The 22145-nt window shown below is 41.5% G+C and overlaps 1 protein-coding gene across 1 annotated transcript in view; it reads left to right on the top strand.

Annotated features, from left to right (window-relative positions):
• The window catches only part of LOC119915558 (NACHT, LRR and PYD domains-containing protein 12-like), a 74476-nt gene continuing 52331 nt past the window's right edge, over positions 1–22145 (top strand). The window contains 12 exon segments of the mRNA XM_038735126.1: positions 1–56; positions 144–287; positions 1114–1236; positions 1899–1977; positions 3690–3975; positions 4401–4451; positions 7925–9254; positions 9256–9726; positions 9824–9997; positions 11349–11522; positions 11665–11838; positions 14586–14759. Of these exon segments, the coding sequence (XP_038591054.1) occupies positions 1975–1977; positions 3690–3975; positions 4401–4451; positions 7925–9254; positions 9256–9726; positions 9824–9997; positions 11349–11522; positions 11665–11838; positions 14586–14759 (2837 nt within the window). The 5' untranslated portion in view covers positions 1–56; positions 144–287; positions 1114–1236; positions 1899–1974.

Genomic DNA, 22145 nt, shown 5'->3' on the forward strand with positions numbered 1-22145 from the left:
CCTCCCTCTAAAAGCACTCTGTGTGGGGAACATGACAGCCAGACCAAAGCTCAGAGGTGAGATGAGGATCTCTAACTGTCCAGGACTCAAATCACTCCACCATCATTATTCACTCTCAAAGCTCTGTGTGTGTTGTGTTGAAGCCCAGAGCAGCAGCAGGGACCAGACTCTGCTGGACCTGGACCTGATTCTGAACCTGAGCCCAGCTGTGTGTGCTTCAAGGGAGACCGGTCAAATAATTTTTTCATCAAATTTAAACGAAGATTTACAAAAAAATCTAAGAGACAGTGAGTATGTGTCAGTATTAAACAGCGTTGGCCAATCAGAGCTAAATGTTCATGTCTCCCTCCTCATGTTGCTCACTGCTGATGTTTGTCCTCATTAAATCCAGTCTGACCAGTTGTCCTTCTAATGTCCATGTTCTCCTAGCATGATGATGAAGGTCAGAGCCAGATTAGGATTAAAGGACAGGTCCACATGTTTTCCAGTCTGTCCCTAAACAACACTGACATGCCCATATGTCCACTGAAAGAGTTGTTGGTGGCTGGAATTGTTCCTCCTGTGCACACTGGCCCTGAAGAGATCTCTTCCTGATGGGGTTTCAATGGAAGAGATGGAGGACAGAGTCCACAGTCCTGCTTCTGTGGAAAAAGACATTGGAAAGTTGAGCTGAGGACAATATGAAGCTTCAGCAGTCTGAGTTCCACAAATCAAGTTCAGCTCTTTTTAGTCTGAAAGTTCCTCTTTGGATTTTGTCCTAAAATGCTTCACCTACCAAAGTCTGTAAATAGCAGTCAGGATATTTGTGGTGAGTCTAGTAATGCAAACGTTAGAATACAGGCCAACAGAGCTGCTGCTGATGGAGCCACAGTTAAGTTTGGTATCTGTCAGGAACAGTAAGATCTGCTCAGAGATCAGAACATTTAGTCCTGGTTTGGTCCAATATTTGCTGGAAATGAAGCGATGATACACAGACTGACATCATTCAGCTTCAGCTTTTAGTGAACTTTGATCCTTTTCTTGTTGAGAGCTGCCAGTTTCTCCAGAAGCGTCTGTGGCTGAAGGCTAAAAATGACATTTTCATCCCTGGTGGTCTTCCTCTCTGTCTAACAGGATCTATGGGAGACCAGCCTCTGATGGACCTGGACCTGAGCCCAGCTGTGTGTCCTTCAAGAGTGACCAGTCAAAGGGTCGCCTCTTTGATTTTAAAGGAGGCCGACCGTCTGCTGCAGAGAGGTCAGCTGTTAATCCCATTAAACTCTGACTGATTCATGTTTAATGTTATTTATCCAGAGAAGTTTTATTAAAGCTGTGTGTTTATTTTCAGCATCGTTCTTCTTCACATACATTTATATTCTCCCATCTGACGCTGCCCAGTAGAAGCAGTAGAACCAGTAGAAGCAGTAGAACCAGTAGAACCAGTAGAACCAGTAGAAGCAGTAGAACCAGTAGAAGCAGTAGAACCAGTAGAACCAGTAGAATCAGTAGAAGCAGTAGAACCAGTAGAAGCAGTAGAAGCAGTAGAACCAGTAGAAGCAGTAGAAGCAGTAGAACCAGTAGAACCAGTAGAAGCAGTAGAAGCAGTAGAACCAGTAGAACCAGTAGAACCAGTAGAAGCAGTAGAACCAGTAGAACCAGTAGAAGCAGTAGAAGCAGTAGAAGCAGTAGAACCAGTAGAAGCAGTAGAAGCAGTAGAACCAGTAGAACCAGTAGAAGCAGTAGAACCAGTAGAACCAGTAGAACCAGTAGATCAGTCTTCAGCTCTTGGCTTCAGTTGAACATTTTCTCCACACACACGTTCTGACTGTTGAGCAGCTCCAAAGCGACTGCCTTTACCTTGTGTCTGTCTCTGTGTGGACAGACATAATGTGAGCTAACTCTTCATGATTCCTCCACAGAGTCCACCAGGAGAGCTCAGAGGTTCCCAGTGGTCAGTCTGCCCAGCAGCATCAAACACACCTGGACTCCATATTTATGGTCTGTACATGTACAACAACTACTTTTCCATCTATTCTGTTCACAATAATCTCCACGCTGCACTTTTATGTTTTCATTTTCCCTGACATTATTCAACAGAGTCTAATCAAGAGAGAGTCTTTCAATTTAAGAGCATGATTTATTGAATTCAGATTTTGTAATGCTAGCATGGCTGTAGCCTCATTGTCTGGTTCTTATTTCGTCCACTGGACAGACAGGACAGGAAACAGGACAGAGCGGACTCATGGGGCCTTTCCGAAACTAGACCCTCGCCACTCCTCGTCACAGAGTCACCCTCACAGTCAAAACAAGTTCCGTTAACGCGTAGGGATCCCCTACAAGTTCCGACCCGAGCTCGACCCCAGCCGATCTATCAAAACAAAAACTGACCCAAGCCCAGCCCAAATCGTCTGGGTCCGACGGGCTTGCAGACCTTTAGTGGGGAATAAACACAGTGGCCAACTTTCGGATGAACTTTCCTCTCCATGGCGTATGTTACCAAATTATTTTTGTTAGATTTTGAATATTACTTAAAACAGTTCAAATGTGTGAAGATTTACTATATTTAATTCCTTTGTTGCTTGTTACCTGATGCCTCTATCTTGTTGTTTCATGTTCTATTATTCTGTCGTTTAATGTAGGCTACTTTTGTTTTGGCTGAAGATTTTCGTAGGAGATGAATAAGATTCAATAGAAACAACAGCATTTTCTTATTAAACACAAATTTATTTTGATAGCCCTTATTGTCCCTGAGGGGCAATTTGTTTTGCAACAGTAGCTAACACACATCAACCAAATAGTAAATAATAAATAGAATACCTAAAAACATAAAACATACAATATACAATAGGTGTTATCAACATACAGTAAAGCAACCATGAGATATAGATATATATCTATCTATCTATATATATATTTATAGATATATATATATATATATCTATCTATATCTCTATCTATCTATCTATCTATATATATATAGATATATATATATCTATATATATATATATATCTATATATATATATATATATATATATATATATATATATATATATATATATATATACATACACACACGTGCAACAGCAACCAGGCCTACAGTTTGTTTAAAAACAACTGATGGAACAAATTATCTCAAATATCTATTTGATTTGGCCCTCCTAGGGACAGTGTACCTCCTCCCTGATGGCAGAAGTTTAAAGTCTAGGGTGTCGTGGGTCCACCAAGATGGCCTTTGCCTTCCGAATGGCTCTCTCTTTAAAAACATGTTCAAGATCACTCAAATTAGTGCCAATGGTGTTTTGGCAACATTTAACAATCTTGCTCAGCCTATTTTTGTTAACCATGCTGAGATTGCCATATCTAACCTTTGGGCTGCTTTGTTAACCGAAATGTTAGTGTAGTTCCGTAATTTAAAAATCCTACATGTTTACGGGCATAGTCACACGGAGCTCACATTTGAAAGAAGGGTTCTCCATCGTGCAGCAAAGGGTATTACATTCCCTAAACAAGCAGCATCAATGCTCACTCAGCATTGGAGGGTTTTATAACCCACTACCACTCTGCGTTAATTGGTTTTGGATGGCCCTCAATGTGGCGGACCCTCCGAATGACACAGCTCCTGTGTCAGCCAATCAGAACTCCTGCTGCTGCTCTGATAAATTTGTGTATTTACAGTTTCCTTCAGGTCTAAAATACTGCCTGACTTTAGCAGGGAGCCACGAAGACAGCAGAGGTCCTTTTGAACACTCTGGAGGATTTAAGAGACGAGGAATTCAAGAAGTTCAAATGGTATCTGAAGCAGCCTGACATCCTGGAAGGCAACCAAACCATTAAAGCATCCAAGCTGGAGAAGGTAGACAGGCAGGACACTGTGGACCTGATGGTGAACGCCTATAAACTTAATGGAGCTCTGAAGGTGACCAAGAAGGTCTTACACAAGATACTCAGGAACGACCTGGTGCAGAGTCTGACAGACACCATCTCAGGACTAGAAGGTCAGTTTTATATTTTTTGCAACTTTTCTTCTTTGTATTTTCAGGGAAAAAGAGAAAGTTGGTTCACAATACTTGTAAAGGAACAGGGTCTCTCAGTACGGAAGCTCACTGCATTCACCAAAGAATACAATTTGAAGCCTGGTGTCGTTATGAGAAAAGGTTTACGTTTAAGACCATTCCCATGAGATGGCTTTCTTGATTTAATTTATTCCCTTTTAGGTAGTTATATTTTATTGTTACAATATAATAGGTTATATAATGAAATTGAGTTTTGTTACTCCCTTGTGTGTCTTTATCTCCTGTTTCCTGAAATCAATGAAAATCAAAGAAGCACAGTCCACAATAATTATACCACGTGAAAAAGAAATACTAATTAAAGAGCGCAAGTCAAAATGAAAATATAACACATAATCTCTCTGTCTCAGTGTCAGTGGAAACTTCAGAGAACAGAGGACCATCCTCCTCTCAGTGTGAAGGTAAAGCTGCTTTATTCTCTGGGATGTATGGAAGGGAAAATGTAGTTTTAAGATATAAAAATAACTAAGTAAGTTTTACCTTCACAGTTAGACAATGTGACAATATTATACCTGAGTGAAAGCAAACAGCAGAACCTGATGAGAATTAGTCGAAGCAGTATCAGAGCAGCTGCAAGTCAGAAACAACATTAAATTCAGTTCCCTCAACAAACAAAAAGGGTCTGAAAACTATTCAAATGTCTTAAATTCATTTTCAGTGGTCTTGGATATTTTTTTCTTAGCTGCCGTAAAAGGTAACATAAGGAAAATATTTCATTGTATGTTGCACATCTATAAGCTAAAGTGGGATTGTTGTGACAGTGGATTTTGCTGCAGGAGTCTGTTCAGTATCCTGTAGCTAGCACTGTCAGTCATCGGCTCATAAGAGACAAGTGAAGATTTTAACTTTAATTAATTAATTAATTAATAACCTTTTAAATGGTTAATCCTTTCATCTATTTTCTGCAGTTCATCTGGGTCCAGGTCATGGTTATTGATTTCTTTATATTATAAGCAATTATTGTTAGACAGCTGGTGAGTACTGACAAAAACTTTATATTTTAATTTCAGACAAGGGAAAAAACAATTTTGAATCACCGTTACACAACAATAAGCAATAAAATACCTATCACGCTGTCTCCCAAGCTGGACATGGTCACTCTGAACTGGTGATGGTCCACCTGATTCCTGCATAAAGTAAAGATCTGTAAACCTGTGGTGAGCACATCAGAGCCCAGAGACCAGTGAGGCTGTAGAGGATCTTCAGGCATGTTTAGACTGCACTGACTGGATTTTCTGCCACCAACAGTCTGGATTAGTTTACTGATGCTGTGATGTCCTACATTAATTTCTGTGAGGAGTTCACAGCCAAACTCAGACAGCTAAGGCTGGAAAAGAAGATATTTAGGAGTGGGGAGTGTTTTAAAACTCCGAGTAGTTTTTTAGTGTGGACAAGCAAAAATTCAGAATTCAGAAACGATAGGTCTTATAAATCATGCAAAGCAGAAACAGTTTTTGATTTGGTATTTTTATTGAAATATTTTGTACTGTGCAAATAACACTAATAGTTACTGTTTAGTCGCTTTAAACTCCTGTTTTAGATTCAGTAACAGATTCAGCTCGTTATTGGTCCATGCAAAAACAAAATTTAGTGTGATACATCGTCTGTATTACTTTTCTCTTTCGCCAAATCTTCTGTAACTACAAAATAGACGGAGATCAGTTCTCATACGGAGCTAAAACGCTGGTGTGGACGGACACGTTTGTTTTTAAACTCTGTTTTTAAACACAAATGGATCACAGACTTCCTGACGGACAGGAAGCAGTACATGAAGATGGGTGAAGAGACTCCACCTCCGTCAAGCTTCTGAAGTTTGCGGATAACACCACCCTCATTGGGCTCATCACAGATGGGAGATTGACCACCTGGTGACCTGGTGCAGCCAGAACCACGTGGTGCTCAACAGTCTCAAAACAGTGGAGATGGCAGTGGACTTCAGAATGAGCACAGCGGCACCTTCCCCCATCATGCTGTGTGACTCCCCAGTCGCCACTGTGGACTCCTTCTGCTTCCTGGTCACTATCCAGGACTCGTGGCGTGCAGGAAAGATTGTGGCTGACCCCTCCTGTCCTGGACACAAACTGTTTCAGACTCTTCCCCTCTGGCAGGAGGCTGCGGTCCATCAGGACCAAAACCTCTGGCCACAAAAACAGCTTCTTCCCATCTGCAGCTAGCCTCATTAAGACCCTGGTTTATATAATTATAAAAATACTAGGGCTGAAGACGTTAACGCGTTATCATGTTGACGCATTAAATCATTAACGCTGACAATTATTTTATCCCGCGTTAAGGCAGTTTAAAAAAAACAAACATTATTATTTTGAAAGTCTGTTGCTCACTGGCTCTGAATACACGTGCAGTCAAACAGGTCACAGGAGGGGGGATGGTGATCAATGCTGCTTTAACGTTACCTGGTCCCTGCAGCACTGACTGTGCTTGTAAAATAAATATCCACCGCGACTTGTAACATCATTTCAAGTTTTTAACCAAGTAAAATCTGTGGACACATCAACACCCCCTCACCCCCCAGTCTGGTTTTTAAAGAAGTTCTCTGGATGTGTTTATACTTTTATAAAGCCTCTTAAACCCTGCGGGTCGCCCACTTTAGCTGCTTAGATCATTAATACAAATATTAATGTTTAAAGGTATGATCAATATGTCAGACATGCTGCACATCGTTAGATCGATTAGATTCTGCACAATACCACTGTTAAGTTCATTTAACAGAAACAACAAGACCCAAAGTCTAATTCTTCTAGATTTACCGGTGGAACCTGCATAAAAAAGCTGACTCACCTTAACTGTGAAGTGCTTGTTAAGTCCGAATGTGTGCGTTCCTTGATTATTTATCTTCCTTTAGTCTGTAAAGGTCCACCGATCAAAAGAATCAAAACAGCTTTTCATAAAAATGAATCCAAGTTGTGAATCCTGTCATGTGAAGTCGCTCTCTGTCTGCTAACTTCTCTCATCCTGCAGCCTGTTGTTGTTTTTGATTGTTTCCTTCCTTCAAAATAAAAGCACATAAGCTGTCTGTCGGAGCTAGATCAAATGAATGATGTGTATTTGATATTATTTGATAATTTTTACATAAGCATTATTCTGTTTGAAATAAATAAACTGTTTGATAGTAGGTTCAGTTTTGTGCAAAAAAATTAAAGGCCTGTCCCATATGGACGCCTGTCCCAAATAAAGGCAGGGTCAATTCAGTGATTTTAGCAAATAAAAGCCTGGGCTTTACAGTAATCACAAGAAAATCATGTGAATAATCGCGATTAAAAATTTTAATCGTTGCCCACTACTAATAAATACAGATCCTCTTTCCCTGTAATATCTCTGCACAACACAAACCCAGACATGTAAATATCTGCTACATTGTTTTCTACACATACATCTTAAACATCTTATCATGTTATAACTTGCATCTGTTTATTCCATATTTCCATATTTTTACATTTATTTATGTCAAATGTCTGTTTGTCTACATGTAGCACCTTATCACCAAAGCAAATTCCTCATACTTGTAAAATATTACTCGGCAGTAAAGCTCTTTCTGATTCTGATTCTAATATAAATGTCTGTGTATGTCAGTGTATTTTACTTGTTGTCCTTACTGTCCCTGCTTTTGTCATTCTTAGACCAGTATGACTGTGTAAAGATATTCAGCATCATACTATGTTATAAAGTTATTAATTTGCTTTTTGATGAATGCTACAGAAACAGTGAGCATGTATATAATCACAGGCACCACCAAATTTACTTAAGGCTGAAGGGAAGGCAAATTTGAGGAACAGATAAAGTCTATGCAAATATGAGACCGGTTTATCAAGACATACTAACAACCAACCGTGATGGTCTTTGTTGTATGTTCATGCAGGAAATGCTGATGCAGTCTGTCAGCGTAAGTTGAAATCTAAGCTGAAGAAGAAGTTCCAGTGTGTGTTTGAGGGGATTGCTAAAGCAGGAAACCGAACCCTTCTGAACCAGATCTACACAGAGCTCTACATCACAGAGGGAGGGACTGCAGAGGTCAATGATGAACATGAGGTCAGACAGATTGAAACAGCATCCAGGAAACCAGACAGACCAGAAACAACCATCAGACAAGAAGACATCTTTAAAGCCTCACCTGGAAGAGATGAACCAATCAGAACAGTGATGACAAAGGGAGTGGCTGGCATTGGGAAAACAGTCTTAACACAGAAGTTCACTCTGGACTGGGCTGAAGACAAAGCCAACCAGGACATACAGTTCACATTTCCATTCACTTTCAGAGAGCTGAATGTGCTGAAAGAGGAAAAGTACAGCTTGGTGGAACTTGTTCATCACTTCTTTCCTGAAACCAAAGAAGCAGGAATCTGCAGCTTTGAAGAGTTCCAGGTTGTCTTCATCTTTGACGGTCTGGATGAGTGTCGACTTCCTCTGGACTTCCACAACAATGAGGTCCTGACTGATGTCACAGAGTCCACCTCAGTGGATGTGCTGCTGACAAACCTCATCAGGGGGAACCTGCTTCCCTCTGCTCGCCTCTGGATAACCACACGACCTGCAGCAGCCAATCAGATCCCTCCTGGGTGTGTTGACATGGTGACAGAGGTCAGAGGGTTCAATGATCCACAGAAGGAGGAGTACTTCAGGAAGAGATTCAGAGATGAGGAGCAGGCCAGCAGAATCATCTCCCACATCAAGACATCACGAAGCCTCCACATCATGTGCCACATCCCAGTCTTCTGCTGGATCACTGCTACAGTTCTGGAGGAGGTGTTGAAGACCAGAGAGGGAGGAGAGCTGCCCAAGACCCTGACTGAGATGTACATCCACTTCCTGGTGGTTCAGTCCAAACTGAAGGACGTCAAGTATGAAGGAGGAGCTGGGACAGATCCACACTCAACTCCAGAGAGCAGGAAGATGATTGAGTCTCTGGGAAAACTGGCTTTTGAGCAGCTGCAGAAAGGAAACCTGATCTTCTATGAATCAGACCTGACAGAGTGTGGCATCGATATCAGAGCAGCCTCAGTGTACTCAGGAGTGTTCACACAGATCTTTAAAGAGGAGAGAGGGCTGTACCAGGACACAGTGTTCTGCTTCGTCCATCTGAGCGTTCATGAGTTTCTGGCTGCTCTTCATGTCCATCTGACCTTCATCAACTCTGGTGTCAATCTGCTGGCAGAACAACAACCTACATCCCAAAAGTCTGAAACAAGAAAAGATGAATCTGCAGACACAGTTCTACCAGAGTGCTGTGGACAAGGCCTTACAGAGTCCAAATGGACACCTGGACTTGTTCCTCCGGTTCCTCCTGGGACTTTCACTGCAGACCAATCAGAATCTGCTGCGAGGCCTACTGACACAGACAGGAAGTGGCTCAGAAACCAATCAGGTAACAGTCGAGTACATCAAGAAGAAGATCAAAAAGACTCGCTCTGCAGAGAAAAGCATCAATCTGTTCCACTGTCTGAATGAACTGAATGATTGTTCTCTAGTGGAGGAGATCCAACAGTCCCTGAGTTCAGGAAGTCTCTCCACAGATAAACTCTCTCCTGCTCAGTGGTCAGCTCTGGTCTTCATCTTACTGTCATCAGAAAAAGATCTGGACGTGTTTGACCTTAAGAAATACTCTGCTTCAGAGGAGGCTCTTCTGAGGCTGCTGCCAGTGGTGAAAGTCTCCCAGAAAGCTCTGCAAGTGGAATTTATTTATCAATAAATACTCTGCTGTCTTTCAACTGGAGAAAAAATAAATGCATTATTACTTTTTTCCTTCCTGTTGTCTCTCCAGACTAAGTGGCTGTAACCTCTCCAAGAGAAGCTGTGAAGCTCTGTCCTCAGTTCTCAGCTCAGAGTCCTCTAGTCTGAGAGAGCTGGACCTGAGTAACAACAAGCTGCAGGATTCAGGAGTGAAGCTGCTGTCTCCTGGACTGGATAGTCCACAATGTACAATGGAAACGCTGAGGTCAGGTCAAGTTTCAATTGTTTGTTATTTCTCTAAACAGCCTCTCTTTCTTTGAAATTTCACCATGTTGTAAATCAGATTAACTTGTGCTGAGATGGAAAACCTGATTTATTTCATACCTTGTGACTTATTATCTTTGCATGCCAGTAAAAGTGCAAGGATTTAAGTCGTCCTGAGAACAGATCTGATATACATTCACCGGCCACTTTATTAGGTACACCTTGCTGGTGCTGGGTTGGAAACCCATTTTGCCTTCAACTGCCTTAATTCTTTGTGGCATACTTTCAACAAACATTCCTCAGAGACTTTGGTCCATATTGACATGCTAGCATCACGCAGTTGTTGCAGATTTGTCAGCTACACATCCATGATGCGAATCTCCCATTCCACCACATCCAAAGGTGTTCTATTAGATTGAGATTTGGAGACTGTGGAGGCCACTGGAGTAGAGTAACTCATTGTCATGTTCAAGAAACCAGTTTGAGATGATTTGAGCTTTGTGATATGGTGCATTGTCCTGCTGGAAGCAGCCATCAGAAGATGGGTACAAGGGATGGACGTGGTCAGCAACAATACTCACGTAGGCTGTCACGTTTAAACGATGCTCAGTTGGTACTAAGGGCCCCACACCATTACACCATCAGCACCAGCCTGAACCGTTGATACACGGCAGGATTTATCCATCTTTCATGTTGTTTATGCCAAATTCTGACCCTACCATCTGAATCTCACAGCTGAAATTGAGATTCATCAGACCAGGCTTGTATTGTCCAGTTCAGGTGAGTCTGTGTGAATTGTAGCCACAGTTTTCTGTTCTTAGTTGACAGTAGTGGCACCTGATGTGGTCTTCTGCTACTGTAGCCCATCTGCTTCAAGGTTCAACGTGTTGTGCGTTCACAGATGGTATTCTGCAAATGTTGGTTTTAACAATTAGTTATTCATGTTACTGTTGCCTTTCTGTCTTCTCGAACCAGTCTGCACATTCTTTGACCTCTGACATCAACGAGGCAATTTCATCCACGCAACTCTTCTCTTTTTCAGACCATTCTCTGTAATCCCTAGAGATGGGTGTGCATGAAAATCCCAGTAGATCAACAGTTTCTGAAATACTCAGACAGCCCATCTGGTACCACCAACCATGTTCAAAGTCACTTAAATCCCGTTTCTTCCCCATTGTGATGCTCAGTTTAAAGTTAAGCAAGTTGCCTTAGCCACATCTACATGCCGAAATGCATTCAGTTGCTGCCATGTGATTGGCTGATTAGCTATTTGTGTTAACAAGCAATTGAACAGGTGTACCTTATTTTATATCAAATGTGGTTTGTCTTCTTGTTGATTATTTCCTCTCCAGTCTGAGTGGCTGTAACCTCTCAGAGAGAAGCTGTGAAGCTTTGTCCTCAGTTCTCAGCTCCCAGTCCTCTAGTCTGAGAAAGCTGGACCTGAGTAACAACAACATGCAGGATTCAGGAGTGAGGCTGCTGTCTGCTGGACTGAAGAGTCCACACTGGAAACTGGAGACCCTCAGGTAAGATTAAATTACTTTTTGTCTTAAATTGTTTTTTATTACTATACATTAGAAGAGATTTTATAGATATTGTATGAGCAAAAGTCCAAACTCAGTATTTTATATCAAATGTTGTTCTTCATGTTGATTATTTCCTCTCCAGACTGAGTGGCTGTAACCTCTCAGAGAGAAGCTGTGAATCTCTGTCATCAGTTCTCAGCTCCCAATCCTCTAGTCTGAGAGAGCTGGACCTAAGTAACAACAACCTGCAGGATTCAGGTGTTAAGCTGCTGTCTGCTGGACTGGAGAGTTCACACTGTACACTGGACACCATGAGGTCAGGATTCATTAACCCACTGAATTGATGACCATTTAAAATCATGCTTTTCCCTTCCTTTCACTGTGTTATAAATCTTTTTTTGTACATGTTTAGGTTTTAAAATGAAAAAGTCCAAAGTCCAGCCCAAAGAGACAGTGCAGAGTCAAAAAACGTTACATATGAAAGATGCATTTGTTACACATTAATAACTTACCACTTTGAATCATCTAAGTTCAGTCTAGGTTGCGAAACTACTGTAGGGGTTTCTCTTCAATATTTTAAGTTTGAATTTTATCCATTATATGTAGTTGTAGAATGTGTTTTAAAAAAGAACAGTTCTTATGGTACATGTTTAGATCCAACTTCCCCTTTTAGTTAGATTACCAAGGTTTTAAACAACTGCCGACACTGGCTGCCAAGACGCAAACGAGCACTACCTGCGACTTGTTTTTAGTTTTGGGGCTAAGCTATAAGGACCTGTGAGCCAGTTTTCTATTAAAGAAAGCATATAAGAAAATTCCCGACCTTGAGGAGGACATTCGAAGGCTTGCTTATGAAGTGACAAATAAGTTTAAAATTTAAATTTTAAAACCCCTCTCTCACGACTCTCGAGCTACTTTATGGGCGAGAAGTTCAGACAGTAAACCCCATGAAACACCCTCCAGGACACAGTACTGGTTACCAGGCCATCCTGCTCAATGCCGGACAGGACACCCTGGACTGAGGTGATGGTTGGTGGTCCTAAGTGAGCCTCAGAAGGGGCTGCTTCTCCACGCTCCCCTGTGCCTCTCCAACACCTTTGGAGGCCTGGTGGATGATGATGACATGCTACACCTAGTTGGTGCCCTGAGGGTTGGTCAAACTATGGCACTGGCTGCAGTCCCTCTTACACTTACCATGCAGCTTCCACTCCACTGGTGGCTGACACCACATGGATCACTGGCCCAACAACGAGGGAGACTCATTGACCTCCATCCTGTTCTGCAACGTAGAGTCCTGACGGAGGTGGTGCTGCTACGATCAGGGGGCATTTCTTACCCTGAGTGCATTTTAATCTGGTTTAATTCTGGTGTCATCACCACGCTGAACCGCAGGGCGGAACGTTGTTCCCAAATCCTCTCCCTCCCCTTTGCTCCAGCCGGTCTGCAGAACTCACAGTTTTAGTTTCATTGACAATTTTTATTTATTTTGGAATCATTCATCCTACTTAAGGACTGATGGGATCCGCCCTAACAGAGTAGGAAGCCACATGCTGGCCGCTAACATTGAGCATGCTGTGCGGTGTGTTCACGTGACTGTTTACACCACACACACTCTCCCCACAAGCTCACTCTACTTCCACAGCCGCATAGTTAAGTACTGCTTCTATTTCTGCCCCCCGGCCTCTCCTGTCCCTTACCTCAGGAGATAATCACTCTAGTCACACTGCAGTCACCCTGCAGAGCAAAACCTGGCTCATGTTAGCACTGGGGACTAACCGGCCTTTGAAGACTGCAGACACTGGGCGCTAAGGCACTACGATACCACTCTGTTAACTGAAGCCCAATCTCCATATTGAGTCCATTTGTTGGGAAGGCATGGATTTACTCCATCATATATTGTAGACCTCCTCATGCTGTATCACACATCCAGGCCCATTCGATTGTCAAACCAGCTCCTTTTAGCTATTTCACAGATTGTTAACAAAGCGTGATCTTGTCTTTTCTGTTGTAGCCCCTGGACTGTGGCAGTTCTCATGAGATCATCCCCAAAAATGAGACTGTCAAGTCTCATCTTAAAATGAATTTAATTCTTTGGCATTCGAGTCAGTCTAGGGACATTCATCTTTATCTGTCCTGATTGCTTTATATTTCTATTTACTGCTGCATGCTTTATCATAGACGTATCTTTTATTATCGCTATATGTTTCTTTTCTTTGTCTTTTAGCTGATTGTTTTTTTCTTAATTGTTGTTAAAAATGCATTACTTTGTACAGCCACTTGTTTAACAGTGGTTGTTTTTAAATGTGCTTTATAAATAAACTGACTTGACTTGACTTCAAGATAGCTGTATTAAGCCTCTCCTTAAGAATAGAACTCTAGATCCAGAGGTTTTAGACAATTATACCCCTATGTCTAACCTTCCCTTTCTCTCTAAGATCCTGTAGAAAGCAGTCACATTTCACACGATTTTTTACATAGCAATAGTTTATTTGACTTAAAGATTCAAACAATCATCCCAAAGCTGAATTAGGTCCTATTTATTGGTCCCAATTTGTAAATGCTAATTTTGAGTCCTCTATGTTTATCATTTAGTACCACATTTTTCAACACACAGGGTACAGCAATGTGCAGTACGACTAAAATATGAAAACTGAAAACATGTAAAATTGTTCTGGTACGACCCCTAAATAAAATGATGAACCTGAAAATTATCATTATATGACCTATTTAAAGTCTGATTTACATTGGTGGATAAACAGCTAACTTTTTAAGGATTGTGTTTGCTGATATGATTTGTCCTTTAACTAAATTTTGACAGTAGTTTCTAGAATGAGAATTACTTTCCATGAAGACACAACATCAATCATCTAAAAGAAAAAGAAAAGAAACATATAGACGTATAGTCTTTTGTCATTCTTTTGTCGTTGAATTTCTAAATATCTCAAATGATTCTAATTATTTTTTCTAAATTTGTAGTTGAACCAAAATGTACCGGAAGAAAAACAAACACACCTTATCTTGTCCTCAGAGATTTCCTGTGTGTGTTTGTTTGTGTGTTTTCAGGCTGTCAGGCTGTCTGATCACAGAGGAAGGCTGTGCTTTTCTGGCCTCAGCTCTGAGCTCCAACCCCTCCTATCTGAGAGAGCTGGACCTGAGCTACAATCATCCAGGAGACGCAGGAGTGACGCTGCTGTCTGCTGGACTGGAGGATCCACACTGGAGACTGGACACTCTAAGGTATCAAGAGGCCAGCTGCAGCCACAGTCAGTCTTTTTGGTTAATGTTGGATATGAGCAGGGAACGACAGACATTTGGGGGGGCAGCGGCTCAAATAAAGGTCATGTTTCATAAATATTTATTTAAAAATGTTTTTAAACAAAACGTCAAATATATTAACATAACTCTTGTGTTCTCTTCTTCTTCTTGCTTACCAATTTATTTTAATTCCCTCACACAATTGTTTCATATTCAGCAGATTTCTACAAAATAATCGGTTTACAAAGAGACTGTATTCTCCACAGAAAAGACACACTTTAGACCTGGTCTGCACCTCTTGCACTACAATCTTTGACCTACTGGCTATCACCCTGGACCTAGACATCCTTACTCCCCTTGTCAAGCAAAAGCATTTCCCCCACTTGTCTGGTACACCGTATGTTGTTTGAAAAAATTAAATTTTGGAGGGAGAAAATATGGCCTGTAATATTTTGTCTCCTCACTATACTGACAAAAAGAAAGAGAGATTTTATTAACATTTTTATTTTATAAATTACATTTTAGTCTCATCATTTTTCGCCAAAAATATTGCATGTTAATATAGTCACAGTTAGCGTTTAAGGACATTGTCGTGCCGTCTCGTTTTTGTCAGGGGAAAAAAGGTCGTTGATGAAGATATTTTGTTTAGTTTCGTCTGACGAAAGTAACACTAGTCTCAGAGCTGAGAGAATGCATCTGTGGTAAATAGGTGCATCTCTACGGTGTAAGCCTCCTAATAACTGTGCCCACACCTTCTACAGGGCTTCAAAACTATTCAGTGTGCAGATAGTGTGGGCTTTCACAACAGAGTAACTTCTCAGTGTCTCTTAAAGATGTTAGTCTTTTAGTCAGTTATTATAATTTCAGAAAATTAAAATTAAAAACAAAAGACTGAGCAAAGCAGTAAGCTGCAGAAGCTGGCCGGGCCACATTCATAGCTGGGACTTCTGTAGAGCTGAACTCTGGTGTTTCACATCTGGAATGATAATGCCATCAGTTCATCTGGCCCCTGTAAACACAACAATAGTAGATAAGTTACTGACAGCTTCGTCCCAACTGCCATAAACCTACTAAACTCTGAGATCGCCTCAGCATGATAACCTCTCTGGCATGTAACAGTAGTTATGGCAATGTGCAGTACACCGTTTACTGTTTGCTCATATGCGCTTAACGCTCAGCCTGCCATTTTTTGTCCGGTATTTGCACGAAGAAGTCTCAAAAAGCCTCAAACAGGCAGAGCTGCAGAGCTTTGTGACTGACTGTATTAATTGAGGCTAACAGACGGCAGACAGACTGCTATCAGTGACAGAGGCAGCAGCCACCTCTCTCTCATAGTGGCCATACCCCTAATAATGCAGAACTTTAAGGCTTAATATATTTTAAACAAGTGAATTATAAAAAAATGTCATCCCCTCACAGTTGTCATTTGGAGCCAGCCTCAAGTGACCACTCAATGACGCAGTGTTTGACACTACTGGTTTAGTCTCAGAGATGAGACCGGAAGTTTGCCCCTTGGTACACACCTACAATGACACACTCTCCTCCTGTTTCATAAAGATTGCCCAATTAAAAACAAAAATCGTCTTCACACACTTCCCCTTGGTATACAGATCAACTTCACCACCTCAAAGCCAAGGGCCGCCACCTGGAACATCTTTTAAAAAGAACTAGCCTCACTATACACTTGGATGTCTACAAACTCCGATACAAAGGTGCCCTTAACAGAGCGCGATTCTCACACTACTCCATCATCCAATGATGAAGCTCGCTGCTGTCACCCCCATATTAAAAAAACCTGGATTCGACCCCAACACCCTGAGTAACTGCAGACCCATCCCCAACCATCCTTTTCTGATTGAATGAATGATTTTCCAAAATCATTTGTTCAACTCAAAACACAGCACAGAAACTGCACTACTTAAAAGCACCAATGACATACTTCCATCTGCTGACTCTGGGTTCCTCACCATCCTCGTCAACTCCATCCTTCTCACACGGCTTCAGCACACCCTCGGCATAACTGGCTCTGCCCTCTCCTGGGTTAACTCCTATCTTTCTGACAGACACCAATATGGTCTCCTATGGTGTCCATCAGGGCTCAGTGCTTGGTCCTCCTTCTTTTCATCATCTACATCCTTCCATTTGGACCAGTCGTTTCATACAGAGATCCCACAATCAACGCGGAAACACCAGCATGTGGGCTGTAGCTTTTCACACAGACATGTTCAGGCTCTGTTTCTACCAATGTCCTGGCTCATACAGCGCAGCTACCGGCATATTGGCACAATACTCCCCCCCCAAAAAAGGGAGGAACTAATCCATGCTGGTTACATGATAACGGTACATTTACTGCATTTAGCTGACATGCAACAGCGTTAGCTCACCTGCTGCTTTTACGTAACTAACATTTGTACTATTTGTGTATCTTTCAGGCTCAGCAAAGTGAGCACAGCAAAATGTATTGGATGATAATGAAATGGTTAGTGAGGTAGACTTAATTTTTTTAATGAGATTGTTGCCACACTTTATAAAAGTTAGAAAATAAGTAAGTAACGATAATGTAGTGGATGGGTCGTCCTCTGTATGTTGTTCTGTACATTATGAGGGTTGCGTTAGTTACGTGGTGAAGCTGTGTACCTGAGTATCAGTAAAATGTCAATAAACCTAACAGCGGTGGATCCGTGCTAACGTTTGCTGGCTACAACTCTGCCTTGCATCACTGTAGGCTAGTATAAACAAATCGCTTCCCATTTGCTTTGCACATTGGACTTGATTTTCGTTAACTGCAGTGTTATCGCTGTAGTTAGACTGAGGCTTGAGAGCACGTATGTAGCTTTTCACTCAACATGGATGGCTCCATTGTCACCCTCTCCACCCAGGTCCACAACCTCTGAATCACCTTTGACCCTACCCTCTCTTTCTTGCCCCACATCAACCGGGTCACAAAAACTGCCTTCTTCCACCACAAGAACATCGGTCAACTGTGAATTCAAATGTACTGTCATTGTGGTATTTTGCACTTTTATTGATATTTTTCATGCACTTTAGCAACCTGTGTGAGAGTTTACCGACTATTTTTGAGCTACTGCAGTCAAGCCAGTCTTCACTTTGAAAACGATGGTCAAGCCACCTCAGTCAATTTCAGAGCAATCTGGCTCTTCACATGAGAGTTGTCCTCATGTGTTTTTCAACTGAGCTGCATGTCTCCCATCGTGGTGAAGTTAGTTTAAGTTGGCTATTACACAGTTACAGTTATTCACTTAGAATCTGGCGTATTCTTCCCCAGTTTCAAACAGTGTTGGCAATATGACGAAAAATATGCAGTATTTTTAATAGCTTCCATGTCACGTGACCCAGGGACTCTAAACCAAAGTCAAATTCTGGTACTCCTCTGGACAAATGAGACACACATCTTGATATTAGATTTGAGTGCTTTTTATATTTAATATTAATATCTTTAAGGACACATTTCCTTTTATTTTAGTAGCTTCCATGTCACGTGACCCAGGCACTTCAAACCAAAGTCAGATTGTAGTACTACAGTTGACGAATGAGGCAAACCTCTTGATATAAAATTTGATATTTGCTTTGTCTAATTTATTTTAATATTTTTATGGAAACATTATATTTTCAAAAGCTTCCAGTCATACAACTCTTACTACTAGTAACGAAGAGCGGCAGAGACAAACAACATCCCCGTAACCATAATAACTCATCTCACTCCTCACACATAGAGGAGAGGGAGAGACGATGACTGAGATGACTCTGTGCAGCATGCAGGAGTATATTTAGCCAGTGATATAATGGACTTATGTATATTTCTCACTTTCCCCCTGATGGTCTCACACATTGGACTTGTAGTGGAGAATTAGAGTTGTTAACGTTTGTGTACCAAATACATTGACTAGGACAAAACTCAGTAGCAGCTGGATATTGTTGGGACATTTTCCTGCTGTCCCTACTAAAATGGACGCCTTGGCTTAACATCATCATTGCACTGCATATTTCAACATTACACTGCATATTTCAGCTGAATATTACAACTCATTTGGTTTAGTAATGAGCCCACTTTGTTACAGACTTCAACTCACAAGTTAAATTCAGAGCAGATCTGGGTTTACAGAGTGGCAGAGGTGAAGAGGTTCAGGGGGAGCAGGGAGAAGCAGGCCAGATGTACACATTGTGTATATGTGTATGAGAGGAATGTAATGTCCATGTTTGATGCTGCTCTGACCCCCCTCTCCTTTCAGGGTGGAGCCTGCTGGAGTCCGATGGTTGAGACCAGGTCTGAGGAAGTGTAAGTGTCTTTTTCATTTGATTCATGAAAACATTCAACCATCTTCAGACTGTGACATCACTCATTCAAAGTGCCAATCAGTGAACAGATGATAGATCAATAACTGCAGCTGGATTGTGTCTCGTTCTCTCATCAGATTCCTGTGAACTCACAATCGACACAAACACAGTACACAGAAAGATCAAACTGTCTGACAACAACAGGAAGGCAACATATGTGTTCCTGGATCAGTCATATCTGATCATCCAGACAGGTTTGACTACTGGAGGCAGCTGCTGTGTAGAGATGGTCTGACTGGTCGCTGTTACTGGGAGGTCGAGTGGAGAGGAAGAGTTAGTATATCAGTGAGTTACAGAGGAATTGGAGTGAGAGGAGAGAGGTTTGGAAGGAATGATCGGTCCTGGAGTCTGGAGTGCTCTGTTGCTGGGCGTTACTCTGTCTGGCACAATAACAGAGAAACATCATCCTCCTCCTCCTCCTTCTCCTTCCCCTCTGTCTCTAACAGAGTAGCAGTCTATGTGGACTGTCCTGCTGGCTCTCTGTCCTTCTACAGATTCTCCTCTGACACACTGATCCACCTCCACACCTTCAACACCACCTTCACTGAACCTCTTTATCCTGGATTTGGTCTCTTCTGGTCCTGGTCTGGTTCCTCAGTGTCTCTGTGTTCTCTATCAGAGGAAGAGTCTCCTCCTATTAGAGAACCGATCAGTTGAGTCTGTACAGGATCACAGTTTCAGAAATATTTCAGCTTCTTGTAATGCATTCGTCAATGAACTTTGTACAAAGTGATTCAAAGTGATTGGACAGATTCTTCATTTCCATTGTAAACTTCTTCCACTTCCAGTCCTTTAAAGATGCCATAGAATGCTCATTTTTAGGTTCATACTGTGTTTAGGATTTCTACTAGAAAATGATTACATGCATTACATTATTTTCCTCACCCTGTCCACTGCTCCTCTTTTCACCCACTGTCTGAACACTCAGTTTTAGCTCCTGTCTCTTTAAGGCCCCCCTCCTTGAAAGCTCACTTGCTTCTGATTGTCCAACTTGCCTGAGCACAGAAGTGTCGCGGGGCTTAACGGCACCGCACATAATCAAGGCCCGCTATGCAAGACTAACCCTCACTGACTTCTATACAAAAATACAACTTTATTCTGTGGTTTTACTTAAACTGGATCAGAGTTAATGGAGAAAATTGTGTCCGGTTTTCCCTCTGGCGTCCGACTGCACTGCATCCACTTTTGCCCATTTAAGGAGTTTATGATACTAGTTACTTTAGCAGCTAACTACTGCTACTAAGTAAGCTACTATTTTAGCAGAACCATAAAAGCACTTTCTGTGTGACACACTGCACCACATTCAGCTGTGGCTCCATGAGCTCTTTTGGTGTGTTCACACTGAAAGCGAATCCAGCGTTTCGTGCGGTTTGATTACATACAAAGTCAATGCAAAGATGCAAATTCATATGGATTGGCTCCAGGCGGTGCAAAAAGATGCGTTTGTTGCGACATTCGTTGGTTCGTTTAAGTTAAATTTTTTAAATCTGAGCAAGAAATTTGCATGATGCTGTGTTGCAAAAGCCTATCAGCAGTGATATTGTCCGCACGTCACAGATGGCTTCAGAGCGTTGGTTGGAGAGGACCAGGGAGAGCGGGGGAGTGATGCCGCTGGCTGACAGAAAGCTGCTAAACTAGGGGAAGTGTAGAAGAAAGAGCCGGGAGCAGCGCTGCAGCTGTTGGACAAATAAACAACCGTAGTCGGTCTGGATTATGCTATAACAACTACCGGTACCGTTTACCTGTGGGAGGAGCTTTAAGTTAACTGCTTTTATTAAATTAGCTTTATAACTTTAGTTTTTGGGATTACAACCGTGACTTATCTTTACTCAAACTTCTCAGCAGCGACCTTCTGTGCACATCCGGTTCCACTGTTGTTAGCGTAGGTTGGCACTCAGAGCTCTGTTGGAAGACTACTTCATATTTATATAAAAACCAGACATTACTTGGAAAAAAGAAAGCAAGGAGGTTGACCTACCTTGTGAGTTCAGAAAACATGCCTGTAAATTTTTTCCAGCTATTGTTGTACTTTATTGTTAACAAGTTAGCATCGCCCTGATCGATCCAAACTTCATTCATAAAACAAACATTTTAAAAGTTGTTGTCCTGCTGACTTGCTTGAATTCATATGGGGGCATATTTCGCACATTTGGCGGCAAAGAAGTAGGGTCTAGTAAGAGATGTGATTGGGCCAGCAAAGTGTCAGAATATTCTATTCTGTCTAGTATAAAAATTATCCAATGGGCCGCTGTCCGTGCACTATGGATCGTTGGCCCTTTTTTTTTGTGGAGCTCTCTCATACGGCCTCACCCTGAAACATATATAATCTAAATATATCCTGTCTGGTAATTCCCATTCTCATCTCAGGCTTAACATACTCTGAGATGTCACTAATCCTGCTTTTAGAAACGGGGCCGTTTAACTTGTCCACATGTTTCATGACCTGCCCCACCCTGAATTCTTCAGATTACATTTTATAAAGTGAACATGTTTCTGAGGAGAACTTCTAATCAATACGGGTATCAGTACGTTTCAGACAGACAGGTAAATCTAAAGTAGAAGGTACAACATAGAACCAAAACAACATTTTGAAAATAAAAGCATAGTTTGTTTATTCAACTTTTTCTTGTTTACATCTAGTCGTGGTTTGGCAGCGTCATTATTATAATATTAAAAAAACTAAAGAAGCAGGTAACATACTGTGACGGACATGAAACTCTCCTGGTTGGATCAGGAGGTAAATAAAGACACATCAACCATGAAGGTTCTAAATTAAGCTGCAGCCATCGTTTTATCTTCATTAACTTGTTTTTATTATTGTTAGTAGCCAAAATCAAAGTGGTGATTCAAATTTGATTAATTGCACAGCTCTAATATGAATACTGTATGGAAACAGGCTGGAAAAATCTGAACCTCTGCTTTAAAGGCAACTGGGTAAATCCATCACATGAGCTTTCCAATTGTGTGGAATGAAAGTTTGTCTAAACACTTGTGATCTGAGCAAAAGTTTCA

The sequence above is a fragment of the Micropterus salmoides genome, unplaced genomic scaffold (genome assembly GCF_014851395.1).
Source record: "Micropterus salmoides isolate LMB-PRFRI ecotype aquatic unplaced genomic scaffold, ASM1485139v1 Ms_hic_scaffold_1, whole genome shotgun sequence".
NCBI classification, from domain to species: Eukaryota; Metazoa; Chordata; class Actinopteri; order Centrarchiformes; family Centrarchidae; genus Micropterus; species Micropterus salmoides.